The 17177-nt window shown below is 53.0% G+C and overlaps 1 protein-coding gene across 1 annotated transcript in view; it reads right to left on the bottom strand.

The window, feature by feature from the left end:
* Positions 1 to 1402: 1402 nt before the first annotated feature.
* Positions 1403 to 17177, bottom strand: part of Pex14 (peroxisomal biogenesis factor 14) — a 142244-nt gene continuing 126469 nt past the window's right edge. Inside the window, exons 5-9 of the mRNA XM_055615242.1 lie at positions 11858 to 11943; positions 8817 to 8919; positions 7614 to 7711; positions 4737 to 4828; positions 1403 to 2641 (exon numbers count right to left, since the gene is read on the bottom strand). Of these exons, the coding sequence (XP_055471217.1) occupies positions 2188 to 2641; positions 4737 to 4828; positions 7614 to 7711; positions 8817 to 8919; positions 11858 to 11943 (833 nt within the window). The 3' untranslated portion in view covers positions 1403 to 2187. The remainder of the gene's footprint in view (positions 2642 to 4736; positions 4829 to 7613; positions 7712 to 8816; positions 8920 to 11857; positions 11944 to 17177) is intronic.

Genomic DNA, 17177 nt, shown 5'->3' with positions numbered 1-17177 from the left:
AAATATTTTTACCTTATTTGGATGAAATGCATTATTTTTCTAATGAAAGGCTTTTTTTTTTTTTCAAAGGACCGTTTCCCCTGTCCAGCAGCCGCCTTTATTAGGCAGCCCTCACGCAGTTTTGGGGAGGGGCTTCTCTCTCCCTGAAGTCACGCCAGCCTGTCCTCAAAAACTGAACCCAGGTTTCTGTCCCTTCTCTTCTGAGCTTGAGCCCAGAACCTTCCAACCTGGTAACGCCTCAGGTGGGGAAAACTGAAGCACAGACCTCCTCTCAGGCCAGCTCTCATGTCCCTAGCAAGCAGAGCATTGTGGGGTGGACTCCTGCCCCAGCCCCCACTGTGGCTTCATTTCTGTCCTAGGGCATCTGTCCTTCTAGTCTTTTCTGGTTCCCTTTAGAAGGGACCTCAGAAGTTACAACAGAAACAAATGGTTTCTGAACCAAAGGGGGCTGTGTTCCCAGGATCCAGGTGTTCCCTTCAGGAGAGGGGCATGGCCCAGTCCTCTGATGGCCCACCTCAGGTCTACCATCCCTGCCTCCTCACACTGGAACTCCTTGGGGCTGCTGGGAGAGTAAGGTCCCCTGGCCATGCAGCCTGCTCATCCCCAGGAATGAGGAAACATGGCTTCCTGGGGACATGAGGAGGCAGGGACAGAGAAAACCAATGAGCACAGGGGAAGCTCTCACCAGGGCTCTGCTTCTCTCTAGGGACCAGGTGGCTAGAGGTCCAGTCCTGGGAATTCGTGTAAGGTGATAAAGGAAAGACCAGAGAGAGAAAGAGGAGAGGGAGGGAGGCATCTTCTGGGACAAGACATCCCCAGGTCACACCCCTCAGACAAGCTGGTATGACCTCCCCTCGAGGTGGCCTGCAAGGCCACTTAAGGGGCATGGCTCCACCTGCTGCGGTGGCCACATCACGGGCCCACAACCACATGAGGCACATGACAGGACACTCGCCCCCGGCTCCAGGCATGACCAGCCCTGGGTGGAAGGAATCGAGAGTGTCCCTTGGAAGGTGCTCCTCCTGCCCCAGCTCTCTGGTCACAGCTCAGCACACAGTGAAGGTTGAAGGGAGACAGGGAGGGCGTGAGCGAGCGAGGGACTGGCAGAGCACAGACAGGCTCCTGGGGAATGCGCATCCATTTAAGGAAGGCAGCTCATCCCGCAGCACCAGGTCTATATACAGTAAGGAGTCCCTTCCCTCCTGCTCTCAGGGGAATGTCGCCCTCCACAGACACCAGCGCAAGGAAGGAGGCCCTCCAGTTCTGGGTGAGTGCCTCTGACAGGTCCCTGGAAGCCCCTCATCCCTCAGGGCCCTGCTCTGGTGGTCACCTGGTGGAGCTTTAGCTGAGACCCACCTCAGCTAAAGGCACAGCAGCTAGCAGATGAGGTCAGAGCCAGGAATTAAATATGGCAACTCATATTTATTACAATTATGTACAGTCATATCTTATATTCTGAAATCCATACATGATCACATAAATGAACATGTGTTTCTCAGTGGGAAGGACAGACATGGCTGTTGGTCAGGAAGGCCCTGCTGCCTGGCTCCACCGCAAGACGTACAGCATGCCTCGCCACTGAGCAGCCGAACCACGACACAGCAAGCGAGGATGGTCTTGTGTGGTGAGGACAACAGGGCAGGTGGGCTGAGCAGGTGCCCAAGGGCAGCACCCGCCAGCCAGGACCTGGGAGTGGGGAGGCTGGGTCCTGGCAGGCCCACACGATGAAGAGCAAGTCCAGAGCCCTGGCTTCTGGAACAGGCAAAGAAGAAGCCACAGGCCAGGCCAGGGCACAGTGGGAAACAGCAAGACCAAGGGGGCCGCAGTTCCCCCTGCACTGAGGTGACAGGAGGCAGGAGATGACATGAGCTCTGGCCATGCATGGTGTCAGGTAGTCAAGATACTCAGAGGACACACCTGGACAAGACACCTGTCCAGGAGGGGGCTCGGCAGGGGCTTGAGCGCAGAGCTCCCGAGTCCTCCGCCTGGCTTGTGGACAGCCAGAGCCACTGGGGCTGGGGCTGAGGGAGGTGTCTGGGAGGCTGGTGAACAGAAAGGCAACCCCACACTGCCGCATCTGAGGACAGCCCACCCTACCTGGGTTGCCGGGCCCCCTCATGGAGGCAGAGCCACGGCTCACGCCCACCTGCCACTGATGTCCTGGGGAGCTGGGAAGGCAGTCCAGCCCTAGTCTCGCTCACTTTCATTGCTGGCGCCCTCTGGCCGCCTCAGCTTCTCTACCTGCTCGTTGATCTGCCCGTCCCCACCTCGTCTGTCCTCCCTCTGTACCCCAAGGACGTCCTCTTCGTCCACATGGCTCACGTCATCGTCCTCATCCTCCTCGTCCTCCTTGTCCTCCCTCTTCTCCTCCTCCCCCTGCACCTCCATCCTCACCTGGCCCTTGACATCTAGCACCCCTTCGCCCTCTTCCTGGGGGCCCAGCAGGTGGTACGTGGCTGTGGAGCCCTCAGGACTGTGGCTCTCCTTCCCAGGGGAGGACGAAGTGGACTCGTTGCTGACGGGGGAGATGTCGCTGCTGCTGTGGTGGTTCACGGCCGCGGGGCTTGAGGGTGATGGAGACTTCACTGGGATCTGCCAGGAGGGGATCTTCGGGGCTGATGGGGAGGGAGGGAACTGCCTCCTGGCAGTGGAAGAAGAAAAAGAGGTTGGTGACAGCGTCTGGCTCCAGTGTCACACATCCCCTTGGTCCCTGATCCCTGAAGGCTCAGTGTTGCTAAGTTTCTCCAGAGCCACAAGCCAGGAGACTGGATAGAGTCCCTTTCCTTTTCTTTTAAGAGTAAAGCCTCAGCCAGGCTCAGTGTCATATGCCTGTAATCTTAGCACTCTGGGAGGCAGAGGCAGGCAGATCTCTGTGAGTTCAGGGCCAGCCTGGTCTGCAAAATGAGTCCAGAACAACTAAAGCTACATAGAGAAACCCTGTCTCACAACAAAACAAACTAACAAAAAAAAAAAAAACAAAAAAAACAACAAAAAAAAAACCAACCAAAACAACAACAACAAAAAGAGTAAAACCTCTGAACCTGGGTGTGGTGATGCAAACCTTTAATCCCAGCACTTGGGGAGGCTAGGCAGGTGGAGCTTTGTGAGTTCAAGGCCAGCCTGGTCTACAAAGTGAGTCCAGGACAGCCAAGACTACTCAGAAAAACCCTGTCTGGAAAAACTAAAACCAAAAAACCTTCTAAGAGTAAAGCCTCCGGGCCCACCAGAGGTCTCATCAGCCAAGCTGGACACCGGAAATGTGCCGTGCTGCCCAACAGTGCCCTAATGCAGCCTTGCCTCACAGCAGAACAGGGCTACCTGCCTTGACAGCTGCTGCTCTGCTAGCTGGGGGCCCAACAGACTCTGGAGCTTGCCCCGCCCCGACTCAACAATGTCCCTGCTCCACTCCTGTGACCAGACAGGGAAAAGAAAGGAGGCAAAAGGGGCCAAGGCTGGAAACCCAAAACCCCTGGCTAACGTGCCTATGATCTCAGCAAAAGCCAGCAGTGGGGAATCCTAGCTACTGCCCAGGGGGTCAGAGACAAGAGCCCTTTGCTGCAGACCTCGGAGCCCAAGCTTTGAGCAAGGAAAAGCCAGCTCTCCTTCTAGGCCCTGGTCCAGCAGACAGCCTAGACTGAAGCTCAATCCAGGACAGACCTGGGAAGTTGGGTCAGTGTGGTCATGGCTCAGAAATGCAGCTCTTTGATATGAAATCCAAGAGACAAGTCCTCCTCCTGCCCAGGTCTGTGTCACCTACCACACTGGCCACAGAGTCAGCCTTCAACCCCAGAGTCAACCTGGTGGCATATGTACCACACCCTGCCCTGCACTACTCAGTAGTATGAGCAAAAGAAACTGTTGTTTCCTTGGCTTCAGGGTCACCTAATGGCCTGCAACTGTCCCCTAGCCACAGAGACACTCATCTTGTAGGTTTAAAAGGACAAAGACTTCTAAGAGCAACCCACAGGCCCTGCCTGGATTGGCCACATCTTTTGTAGAGATACGGCCCCCAAACTCAAGATGGTGAAGTGGGAGGCTTTAGGACGCGTGCTTCTCCAGCCTGGGCTCCTCAGAGCACCCCTGACCCTGTCCTTGCTGCTCCCAGAAAGCCCACCTTGGGTGTCATGGTCTTGCCTTACAGGTCCTGAGCCCTTGGCCCGGCAGACACACACGCAGGCACAGTCCGCTGGGGCACACTCAGGTGGACTGACTGCTCGCTCCAACTTCCTGAACACTGCACTTTCATTCAGCTTTAAAGTCTGGTTGCTTCCCAATCAGGGCTGCCCTGGGAACAAGGTACTGCTACTTCAGGGTACACCAGGAAGCTTCAGGAGCACAGGGCTGGTTCTGCGGATACAGATCTCACACCCCGCAGCCCTCAACCTGGAGAGGTTACTAGGCTCAGGGAGCGGTGGCCACCCCAGGTGCCCTGCATCAGTAGGTGCCATGTACCACAGAGCGCTCAGCCTGCAGATCCTGCTCTCTGCTCATTGCTGTCCCTCTCAGACAGTCATCTATTGTGCAACACTATGGACACTGTCCCCTGGTGTGGGAAGGCCCCTTAGGAGGAAAGGCAGGGGTGCCTAAGGTCCGGTTCTTCATCTTCCAGCTCAGTGAAGGGTTCTGTCCTTCCTGGGACTGCTGGGCCAGCCCACAAGCCCCACCCCCACCCCCCACCCCGCCACCACCACCAGGTTGACCTTGGATAAGACAGAGCCCTGAGCTTCCTCTCCTACCGATTCAAAAGAAGCCCTTTCAGGGAGTTGATTTCCGATTTGAGCTCATTAATATTCTGGGACTCCAGGATCCAGTTGGTTGATGTGGTGGCCTGAAAGTCAGAACACAGGTAATGAGGGTCACGGTGGTGCCTGCTGCCAGCCTGGTCTGGGGCTGGGGACTTAGGAGGAGTCTGGGTGGGACAGCAGCTGCAAGCCATTCTGTGTCCACTCTGCCAGTGTCACTCCTACCTGTGCCAACGCCCTACACCAAACAGTCCCCAACCCCTGTCTGGGGGTACAAGGACGCTAAGAAGTCATTACATGTTCTTAGGTGGCTACAGGATTCATGTGTAAAAGCAAAATAACACAGAAGCATTCATCTGTCCCACAGACACCAGCGGTGTCTGGAGTGGCGGGTGATGTGTTTGGGGGCAGTGGGAGGGGCTGCTGTAGCCATGAGAATCCTTCACGACTGTTGAATATTTGAAGCTTTTATCAAAACAACCACTAACAAACAGAAGCCACCTCACAACAACCCCTTGTTGAAAGCTCGCCTCCCTCAAGAAATCAGCACTAATAAGCCAGGGTACCAGTCCCGAGGGCACCTAGGAAGGAGGCAGACAGGGAGGCCTGAGCACCTGTGCAGCCACAGCTCTGCCTTTGAGCAGGCCAAGAAGGCAGCCTCACCCTAACACAATCGCCATGCTTCTCACTGCTCAGGGTGTCTGGCTCCTGGCTGGGACCTCAGGTCACCAGAGGCTTCCCAGGGTCAAGGAGGCTGCCCACAGCCAAACCCCACTGTCAGCAAAACCACCTGTGGATCACTCCACCCAACCTTATTCACTCTTTGGGACAAGTCAAAGCTGAGTGGGGAGGACTCAACCTGGTCCCCAAAGGGCAGGGGCAGGACACTTTCTACCACTAAACCTTGAACCACACCATACTGTGTGAAGAGAAAAGGCCAAGCAGCTGTCTACAAGCCGGGGTTGTAGGTGGCCAGTGGGACTGTGCTGTGAATGTGGGAAGGCATGAGAGGCAGGAGGCTCTCCCCAGGCGCTGAGGGGACAACCCCGGATCTTCCCTGTGAGCCCTGGTTTCTGACACAGGTGGGGGCACTGTAGGCCAGCCTATATGGCCACTGGGCACATCCCTGCAGAAAGAAGCCTCTCAGCTGCAGGTGTGAGGAAGAAAGACCTGGGCAGTCTGGGAGGGAGCGGGAAGCAGACCAACATCATACACATCCCCACAGGGTCCCGACCCCAGACCACCAGACAGCTAGGCCCCGGGAGCCACTGTTCTGGCTTCTCTGAGACCTTGAAATCTACAGCAGCCCATTAACAAGGGAGCAGTTTTCACTCACTGGCCACAGAGGACTCAGATTTCCAAACGCACATGGTGCCAGATGCCAGGATTTAGAAATAAAATCTGACATCTGGGGCTTTTTAGCCAGTCTCTTTAAAAAACAGTTGTAGCAAACTCACAGGCTTCAGTTTTATGTAGGATTTTAATTACTTAAAGCTCTTCTTTTCATTTTTTACAGTGCTCCAGTAGGAGTTTGGAAGGCAGATATAAAAACTTACATTACAGCTGAGAAAACATAGCTGGAGTCTTTGGTTTATAGGGTAACAGGAGTCCTCACACACTGGGCCTGAGTGCCAGGCCAGAGCCCCACTTCAGCAGGGAAAGGTTCTCTGGGGCAGGAGCTGTGACAACTGTGGACTCTTCTAGACAACAGCAGGCCCCAAACCAACCAGCCCCACCATACTCAGAGCTCAACACGTGGTCTTCATCTCAGCTTAGGGCCTGAAACAGTTTTCCAATTTCCGGAATAGCTGCTGGCCACTGGCAGGTCACAGATATGAATGATAACAGTCAGGTAGCCACGCTCCCTTCCTGCCTGATTTCCGGCTGCCTGTAATGGACACACAGTCCAGCAGTGGTAGCACCCAGCAAGATGAAATGGATGCTGGGAGAGGGCTCTTGGGAAACCTTACTTACAACAAAGACCCCAGGCTCTACCAGAAGTGCAAAGATGTTCAGTTTCCTGGATTTGCAGTCCAGCTGTAAAGAGGGTCAGCATCCCTAGAAGCAGCTCAGGTGGGACCCTTCAGAGGAGCCAACAGATGTCTGTCTAAGATAATGAACACCTCGGGGATGACACTGCCACGCCCAATGCTGAGGACCTGAACCCTGGGCTCTGGCTGGTACCAGGCGCCACCCTTAAGCACAGAAGCAGTGCAACAAGGAAGATACTGGTCACAGCTCCATTTTACAAAGACTCAGAAAGGTGTAAGTAACTCCCCTGTGGTCAAATAGCTAGCAAACGGGAGAGCCCTCACTTTTATCCCGGACTGACTGATCCTTCAGTCTGCTGCTGAGCAGACCGCTTCAGATCTGGGTGGCAAGGCCTGGAAAGCACTTTTGTCAACCCTACTCGGATCATCTGACTCCATGAAGTCTGGGTCTGGAGAAGTGCCTGCTGCAAGGCAAACCCAGCGCCTTAGGCAGGGGGGAACTAGAAAACTGCCCATGGTGCAATTCTCTCTGTTGCCCGGACTCCTCCTTGGCCAAGTTGTGATCTACAACCCAGCCTTGCAGGGGCATGCCTGTCATCAAAGGCCAGCCAGCAGAAGGTGGCTTTTCCTCCCTGCTGTCAGGAGGTGGCACAGAAGCAGGAAGGTTGTCCTTGATGGTTGCGTGCTGCACCGATGCAGTGCTGCCTCCCTTTCACTGAGATGGGTAACGCCAACCCTTGTGGGCCACCCTGGGACAGAAGGCAGTGAGTGGAGGACAGCCAGGCACACAGGAGACAGTATACACATCATGGAGGCCCAGGGCTCAGAGCTACATGGAACAGACCTTGGCCTTGAGACCCAAGGGTCCAAAGGTAAGTACCTTGGCGGCGGCCAGCTCATGGGCCAGCTCTTGGACCTTCTGCTGCTGCTGTCTCAGTAACTCCTGGACAGAGGCCAGTGTCGTCTGTACCTGAGTCACTAGGGAAGAAAGCGTCATGTCTGGTAAGTCAGTGTCCAAGGTTCCTTCCTCGCCCACACACCTGCAAGCTGCTCAACTCCCTGTTACCTGTAATTTATACCCGGATGATTTATCTGGGGCTGGGGTGATCCGCCCGCACTGTGTGTAACCTCTGGTGTTTCTACTTCATCTCTCCATTGTGTGCTTGTCCGCGGTCAACAGTATATCCGTCCAAACCTCTCCCCTGTAATTATGCCTGGCTAGGACGTGCCTGAGCTCTCTAGCTCCCAGCATGCTCTACTCATTCATCTCACTGCCCTCACAGTGTCTAGGGTAGCTTTAGTCCCAGGAGGGCTGAGGCTCAGGCCGCTGCCATATCCAGGAATGGGAAAGGCAAGTCCCATCTGCAGTGGTTTCTCCTGTTCTCTATCGACCAGCATATGTCCCGTTGAGGCCTGTAACTACTAGGAGCCCCAGACTCCTAGGAGCAGTGGTCCATTGGACGGATGAGTTAGAGGGCTCCAGACTCCTCTGCACAGGCGCCAGTGAGGGGCAAGACTCCTGCCTGGGACAGGTGGCTCTCTTGCCTGCATCACTTAGTAAACAAGTTCATAAGGAGAAGAGCCACCTCTGCCACAACAGGTCCCAGCTAATCCGGGCCATCAATGGGGCAGCAGGTACTGAGTGCCACCCGTGTGGAGTCGATAACAGAGGAGGTGGCAGGGGTCCCGGGAGCCACAGTAATTACAGACTCTCTTGACCCTGCATTGGATTCTTCGAGGGAAGGGGGAAAATCACTGAAAACCCCCCTGAAAACCTCATAGAAGCAGAAATTAAAAATGAACTTTACAGCCCTTAGAAAGGCTGTCATTTTATTCCCCTTATTAATATTCTGAGGTTGGGAGCCTTTCCGTAAAAACATAATTAATTGAGGCCGCGCCGACAGTAAACAAGCAATTTCAAATTAAACCGAAATGACGGCGGCTTCATTTGCAAATGTGAACAGATTCTCAGAGCAGATAAATGAAGTCACCACAGAGTGGAGACGGAGGGAAAGGGAGGGGCCGAAAAGGGGCTGCGTGAGGACGCTTTGAGGGGTGACTTGATGGAGTCATTAATCTTTACCTGTCTGGGCCACGCTGCCACTCAGCTCGGAGAGACTCGCCGCCATCCTCTCCAGCTGCTTCCTGTCCTCTCGGCCTCCTAGGATGAGGGGCAGCAGGTACTTCTGCAAGAAGTGGCCAGGTAAGGAGGTGGCCGCACCAGTCTCTCAAGAGCCCACCACCCAACTTGCCCTGGTCTTCTGCAGCTTACTTTACAAAAGAGCCACACGCTCCGTACTAGAAAAGAAAGTGCTTGAAAAAGTTAGAAGACACTTCTACCTGAACAAGGGCAAAGCCCAAAAAGAAATGAGCCTCCAGGTGTGGCTACAGGTGTGCCTCCAGCTATCCCTTAAGCCTCAGAAAGGCCTCTCTTTGTGTGGGAGACCTTACTCTTTCCACTTAGGTTTCTTAGATATAGATTTCTATGGTGATTTTAAATACCATTTGAAAAGTGCTAAGGAGAGGCTGCAGAAGGATGTGCTAGAAACTGGCCCTATCGGTGGCTTCTGGGAAGGAGAGCAAGGCTGCTTTTCACTGTAACCTTTCGAAATCTTTCACACTTTAACTCTGCAAATGAAACAAACTGCCTTACCCATCCAGACACAGCATTAGATCTGAGTAAACACTATATATTACCAAAGTGCCACACCTCCTATTACTGGAGAAACCAGAGGAAAACCAACAGACTTCTGGGATCGTTGATCCTCCACGGTGGGGATAAGGCACGCACAGCGGAAGCCTACTACAGAGGTCACCGTCGAGTCTCTAAAGAGCAGAAGGGGCTTCCCTCACAAACAGCCTATATCCTTCCAGAACTGAAAGACAGGAGACACAGGAAGCCTACGCTGGTGACTGCAGGACCACCAAACAAGGGCACCTAGAACCATCATTTAGGAAGGCAGGGGTACAGCTGGTGAACACCTGTAGGGTGTGGGACAAGGGCATCCAACAAGAATTGGAGGTAACAGGTGTTAGGAGAAGGAGGAGAGAACTGTGCTTTGCTGCCACAGTCTGGGTCCTGGAGACCTTCTAGGTGCCCAACCTAGGGGCACGCCAACCTGAGAGCACACCATTTCCGCCAAGCACGAGAGCCTGGCAGGTGCTCCCCGGAGAGAACTTTGGTTCTTAGTCTATTTGGGTCCCAGACAGGTAAAAAGAGGGACTGCTCTCCATCACAGGTTTGAACTAGGGAAGAAAAGCAGGTCTCCCAGGGGCTGGCGGGAGAGCCCATTTCGGGAGGACTCAAAGGGAAGCTTGTCACTCAGCGTGCGCACAGAAGCCGTTTCTATTTTGCAAAGTGCTTTGCAGCCACAGTTTGAGTTATTACCCACAACTGAGCCAAACTCATCAACTGCAGCCTGATGTTTCCCAAGTATAACAGTCAAGAAATTCTCAGCTGCATAACCAACTATCCCCCATTCCCAAGAGCCAAGAGCAGGGGGCGCCGCCACCGCTCTGCTGAAGCTCTGTGTCTGTACAAACAAGACACCCCCACTCTTTCTAACCTGAAAGAAAACTACTAACAGATGACATACTTGAAGATGTACTTCTGTCACCCTTGTGACCAACATTTCAATGTTTCCTTTCTTTCTAAAACAGAGGCTGGCGGCCAGAGCCCCAAGGAAACAGATGGCCACCTGTGTCACATCTGAACCAAAGTGCCACACCTCCTATTCTCTGCGGGGTGGGGAGGTGGGTCACTGGCAATGAGCCAATCCTGTGCTGCTCACAGGGCCAAGGTACTTGTCAACTCTGTGTTGGTGCTTGGCTTGCAGTTAGTGACCTCAGAGAGGCCGCCCCACACGAGGCTCCACAGCAGCTCACAGCAGGAAGTCCCACGCCTGAAACACTTTGCTTCTGAATTTCTGAGCAGAAATTTCTTATTCTGGCAACAGACACTACACTGAAATGTTATATTCTGTCACAACTCTGTCATTAGCTTCTGTATGAAACTAAGAATTCGAGAATGCCAGGTTTAAACACGTTTCATGCGGAAGACTGGAAGTTCAGGAGAGCCCTTTAAAAAGAGTCACTAAATGCAGGCTGCAATGGTGGGAGGCCTCTGGAGAGAGCATGCTCCTTCAGGGTGTGCAGGCCTGGATGTGGGGCCATCCTGGCTGGGCAGCTTGCAGACTAGTCTCCACACCAAGGCCAGGCCTTGCCACTGCTGGCGGGAAAGGAAATGTTTGTTCAATGCCCTCAGCTCTGCTGTGAGCATCAACTCTGCTCTTGAGGGCTGGCTGACTCACGAGGCCCAGGGAAAACCCGCATTTATACAGATGCTACCACAATCCACAGAAAACGAGAAGTGGCTCCCCAAGCTCACTGTAAACACCGGGGTGGAGCAAGCGCATCGACGGGGCTTCCCACGTGCCGGCAGGCAGGGAGCCAGCGCTGCTCTCGCACGATTCCAGGACCGACTCCGGCCCCTCACGGCAACTGAGGCCAGCTCTGCAAGGGCCATAAGCCAGCACGCCCAGAAAGTGTGTTAATACACCTGACTACTGAGCAACACTGCACCCCTGCTGTGCGGTCCCTGCTCACAATGCTTGCCGGCGCAGCTGGGCAAAACCACCAAATCCAAGCCTCTCAGCTCCTCTACTGACTGTTGTGCCCAAAGTGAGGACTGATGTGCGTGGGCACACTTTCACACTGCTGCAAAGTCAGACCATCTGTCTCAGCCCCATCTTATGGAGGGAACTGAACTCTGGGACAGAGTCAGGTTCAACACACACAGCTACGCGCCAGTGTCCAGGCTCAGAACCACTCAGTTGTTCCACCTCTAATTTACACACTTCTCACTGGTGCCAGGCCCTGCTCTAAATACCTGGGCCAGCCTCTGGATCGTGCTGCGGGTGGGATCCAGGGCGGAAAGGTGATGCAGCAGAGCTGTGTGCCCTCACGCCTCTCCTGCTGCGCTCCCATCTTCCACCACAGCCACTGTGCTCTGGGCCAGGCACCCACTGAGTGTAGTGCCTCTGTAAGTAAGCAGGGGCCAGGACAGAGGGCTGAATGCCATAGGGTGGCAAGGCATAACACTGTGGCCCCTGAGAGGCAACTTACCTTGTACAGCTGGTGAAAGCCAAATGCAATTCCTGCCATGATGATGGCCAAGGCACCGTAATCTCGCCATCTGGAGCCTCCAGAGCCTGGAGGTAGGAAAAGAAGAAGAAAGAGAGGACAGGTTTCCAGCTTCCCTCCTCAGGCTGTCTCAGTGGGCAGGCAAGTGAGACACACAGCTGTAGAAAGCGTCATGTGGTCATCACAACATCCACTCAGCTCTGTTCTCTCTTCTTCCCAGGCTCCCAGAACCACCTGTCTCATTTGAGATGGAAGTGACCTGACATGAGATGCTGGGTAGAGGAAGCCAGCTATGAGCTGTGTGTCCAGCTGTGGGGGTCAGAAGGCAGAGGTGATGTGAGGACCTTGGGCCTGGCCTACGAGGTCACGGAACAAAGGATCATTCTAGAGGCTAGTATGTGCCCACCCACAGAGCAATAAACCAGGGCCACTGTGACCTGCCTCCCTGCTCGCTCAGTCCTTAATCTCTGAGGACACAAGTCAGCAAAAGACTAACAAGGCAGCCTCTTAGGGTACCAAGGGACAGGGCAAAGGCCTGTGTCCTGTGTTCAGAGTGGGTGGGGTGGGGAAGACAGTCAGGGGCCCAAGTACTAGCCCACAGCAACGAGTGGTAGGGAAGGGTTCAGAGGAGGAAGTGCCACAATCAGAGCTCTTTAACTCAGGAGAACACTGGTCTGCCTCTGGGGCAAGCCAGTAGTGGGGGACACTCTTGCAACAGGCACAAAGATGGGCCAGATCAGGGCCCAGAAGTTTCAGGAGAAATTCTTCTAAATTTGCCATTTTGTTGAGGAACTGGAATGAGCATCTAGTGTTCACCTCAGGGCAGGCTCCTGTCCAGTTCACACTGACCAGCACATACAGGCCCACTCAAACTTTACTGTGTTTTTTCTTTCTGTAACTGCGATCTAAAACAGTAAATAAACAATTCCAGAAAGAAAGAACCCACAGGCTTTACATTTACACCATTCAAAGTAGCACGATGGACTCTTAGCCAGCCAGCGCTGACTACCCAGAACACAACTTAGCTCTGTCCAGTGTATCCACGCTGTATATGCTACTTCCCTATCACATACTGGTTACCATCTTGGCTATCAGATGTCAACATGAAATCTAAGTGAGACTTGTTTCACTTAACAATGACCTCAAAGCAGAGTCACTGATAACTCTGCCTAAGAAAAAGCCCAAATGTTCCCTTCAGAGAAAAAAGTTCTCAATAAGAACAAATCACACACACACACACACACACACACACACACACACACACACACACTCACACACACAATGCTTGACTGCCAAGATCAAGGATACAATGGGGAGGAGTGGTAAGTGCCTTTTTTATAGCACACTGTCATAGTTACATTTTGTCACTGTTAATCTTACTATGCTTAATCTGTAAATTAAACCTAGCACAGCTGTGTATTCACAGAGGACCCAGTCTCAGGCTTTCACTGGGGTCCTGGAACGTGTCCCCTATGAGCAAAGTCCCCACAGTTCCAGATGAGAGTCTACTTGCCTACGAGAGGTGGGTTCTCTACACTCCCACAAAGGATTCACAGAAGAAGTGGGGGGACTGGTGGACTTTGGGTATGAAATCTGGCCAGCTCTCTCCAGGCCTCTGGAACAGAAGGCAGTAGGCCTCCTCTCAGGGGAGCTGCCAAGAGGAAGGACAGAGACTATGGTGGGCACACTTGGCAGTAATGGCTGAAACACTGTCCACAAGGTGCCTGCCAGGCTCTGCTGAGAAGGTGAGTCTGGGAGAAAGGAGGGACAGGAGCATTGTGGGAACCCTCAGTGGAGGGCTGTTACCACTGAGCCTTTGGTGCTTCAGAGAGTTTTCCTGCCCCTCCCTTCCCTCTCCAGCTGGGCCTGCAAGCTCAGGTACTGGCTTCCATCTGCTATCTCAGGACCAAAGCAGAGGAGCAGGGCTTCATGTAGGTTTGTGGTGGGATGTGGGCACAGAGGAGGGGTTGTGGGTCTGTGGCCAGCCAGGGAAGCCAAGTCACCATGATCTCTCCTACCTGGGCTACTGAACAACGCTCTCAAGAGGCAAGATGGGACCAAGAATGTCTCCTTTACTACACAGTCACCTGTACTCATTATTTCCCCAACATGGCCCAGTTCATCTTGGCCACAGTTTTATGGGAATCTGGGAGTTTTGCAATCAACATAATGGCCTTTCCCAGCCTTCAACTCCCATTGTTTTACACATTCTGATGAGACTCATAGTTTAAGCATAAAGTAGCAAAAGCCAATCTAGTGTAAAGAGGCATTCTCTACCACAACAGCAGCTGTCCATAGCTCCTTGTGGCTCTTCCAAGAATGTTACACAGATGTAAAGTACAAGGCACATGTCTGAAATCCCTCTTCTCCCCCCATTTCTCATGTCTTTCCCGCAGCTGTCCCTGTAACCTCCCTGCTGGCAGACCCTGAGCTCATCTCCAGTCTGTAAGCACACTGCAGACCTGTGCCAGCTTCATCCAGGCAGTCCGAGCCCCCAGACTTCACAAGGACATGGGTCAGAAGAAAGGCAAGGTTGTGATTCTGACAGATACTGCCTGAGTCCCTCCACAGAGTGGCGAGTCCACCCACCACCCGGTAGGCAGTGTCTGTTCCAGTGTGAGCATCAGATGGAGATTCTGCCAGTCCTGTGGCAGCAGAATGGTGCTTCCCTCTGCTTCTCCTGGGCACCCATCTTATTTCGTCTACATTTTCCTTTTGGCATAGTTGTCGTTTTTGGGTTTGTTTGTTTTTGTTTTTTTTTTTTTCATTTTTCTATTTCATTTTTTTCCCTCCTCACTTTTGAGAGACTTTTTATACAGCATAGATGTTAGTCCTTTGTGACAAGACTCAAAAATACTTTCTTTTCTTTGGTTTCTACTTACGGTCTTAGGCAGCATGCCGATGGTGTGTGTGTGTGTATGTTCAAAGACGTCTGCCATGTTTTTTTTTGTGGGTTCTGGGGTTTGTGTTACAGTTAACAAGGATGTCCCACCCTCCATCTGGACCACACAGTGATACCCAGTGAGGCGTTCACATCTGAGAAGGCCATCCTGTGAAGGCAAGGACTGCCTCGCCTGCTGTGGGGCATCCCTGTGGGAGGCAGATTCCCTCTAGTTCCATAGGAGGCCCTGAGACTCCCGAGGGGGGCGAACCTCTCACTGGACCCTGGGACGCAAGGCCTCCGAGTCCTGTGTGGGCTTTTCTGTTGCTCCATCTTTCTCTTCTAGCCAGCTCTGCTCTCCATGCCAGAGGCAAGATGCAACCTCTATTGAGTGGAAGTCATTTTTAGGAGAAAAATGTGGTGGAAGAGTGATTTCTCACACTTTGAGAGGTCCTTGTTCCAGAGGGACTATCAGTCTATGCAACTCTAATCCCCAGAGAACACCTTCCCATGGTGCTGCAATCAGCAAACCACATTCACCACTACCTCTGAAATGGCCACTGGCCACTGACTATCCTAGGAGAAGGCAATTGTACTAGGCTGAAAACCAGACCCCAGCCTGCTGCATCAGCTGCCTCAAACATGCACACCTCCCATGCTTGGGCAAGCGCAGCCTCTTTCTGCTGACGTTGAGACCCTAAGGCCAAGCGGCCGCCAGAGCTTGCAACCTGGGAGCTCAGACCCTGCACAGCTGTCCACCGTATGGGAGCTCTGCCCTCCCCAGGCCGGAGAAACACCTGTAGTTCCTTGGCAGCTCACCCTTCACCCTCGCTGCTGCCGCATTCCTGCCAGGCTCGCGTTAAGAACATTTTATTGCCCCCTGGTTTTCATTATTAATGAAAAGGGACCAGAATGATCTTTCCTAAAGTTCAGAGAGTCTATAAAGACTAGAAGCTGAAATGCCATTTTACTCATTTTAGAGATGTGTGATACAATTCTGTCTGTGGCAAAATGAAGAGAGGAAAAATTCAGATGCAAAAGCCTTTTCCATTGCGTGGCTTCAAGGGTAAGAGGCTCCATTTAAGTAGCACACACTGGCTCACCTCTCCAGCCCCCACCATCGGCTTCCTGCCCGACGCCCACTCTGAGGAAGGGTCTGCTGAGTGCAGATGTCTCCCCAGTGTCCGAGAGCAAAACACAGGGCCAGCAACTAGAAGGGTCCAGCCGGGAAGAAACAGGAGATGAAAAACCTTTTAAAAAGATGACTGCATTTACTTACACACTCATCTGTGGATAAGGGATGAATGAACACATACATGTGAAGATGCCAGGGGACAACTTCTGTGAGCGTGTTCTCTCCTTCCACCTCGTGGGTCGCAGGGATCACACTCAGGTCATCAGGCTTAGGGCAGAAGGCTGCACTGAGCGAGCTTCCCAGCCTGAGTAAGCTACACTCCTGGGCTGCAGTGATGGCTCCACAGTTAGGAGGGCTTGCTATTCTCTCGGAAGACAGGCGTCTGGGTCCCAACATCCACACGGCAGCTTACAGCTGTCTATAACTCCAGTTCCAGGGGATCTGATGCCTCTGGCCTCTGAAGACACTGCACTAGTATACACACACTCACACACTCACACACACACACACACACACACACACACACTGAAAAGTGATAAAAATAATTGTTTTAAACTGTACACTAACTAAAAAACTACCTGGTAGCCAGGTAGTCAGACCTATAATCCTAGTATTTAGGAGGCTAAGTCACGAGGATCACAAGTTGGAAGATAGCCTGGGCTACATGACAAAACTGAGAGTAGAAAGCTGGAGAGAACAAGAGCAAGAGCACCCTGCTTCTCTCAGACCCTGACCCCTGGTGGCTCTTTCCTGAAGGCCCCATCACTGAAATGGTGGAGTGGAGAGCACCTGAGCGTCTCTGGGCCTAAGTCACAACAGAGGTCAGGCAGTACTGGCGCACACCTTTGATCCCAGCACTTGGGAGGCAGAGGCAGGCGGATCTCTGAGTCCGTGGTCAGCCTGGTCTAGGACAGCCAGGGCTACACAGAGAGATCCCTGGCTTCAAATCCCTTGCCTTTAAAAAAAAAACACACACACACACACACACAAACATGGTAGGGGACAAACAGCCTTGGCAAGAAGGAGTAGGACTCTTTGAAATTTGATACTCCAGTCAACACCTTCGAAGCACCCTGAGGCAGCCTGGGCACTGATGGCTGCATGGAGGTCTCCTGCTCAGAGGCTAAGGACTGAGGTAGGTGTGGGGACAGTGGCCTTGGGGAACATCTCCAAGGCTCTTCAAACACCAACAAAACCAGAACCACTAGTTTCACTATACCTCCATTAACACAGAAATCCTCTTAGCACATAAGAATAGACAGAAGCAGGCAGGAATGCACGTTAAG

Source organism: Psammomys obesus, unplaced genomic scaffold, assembly GCF_907164565.1.
Source record: "Psammomys obesus unplaced genomic scaffold, mPsaObe1.curated_primary_1811, whole genome shotgun sequence".
Classification (NCBI taxonomy): Eukaryota; Metazoa; Chordata; class Mammalia; order Rodentia; family Muridae; genus Psammomys; species Psammomys obesus.
The sequence above is the reverse complement of the archived record's forward strand: the minus strand, read 5'-3'. Positions and strand labels throughout refer to the sequence as shown.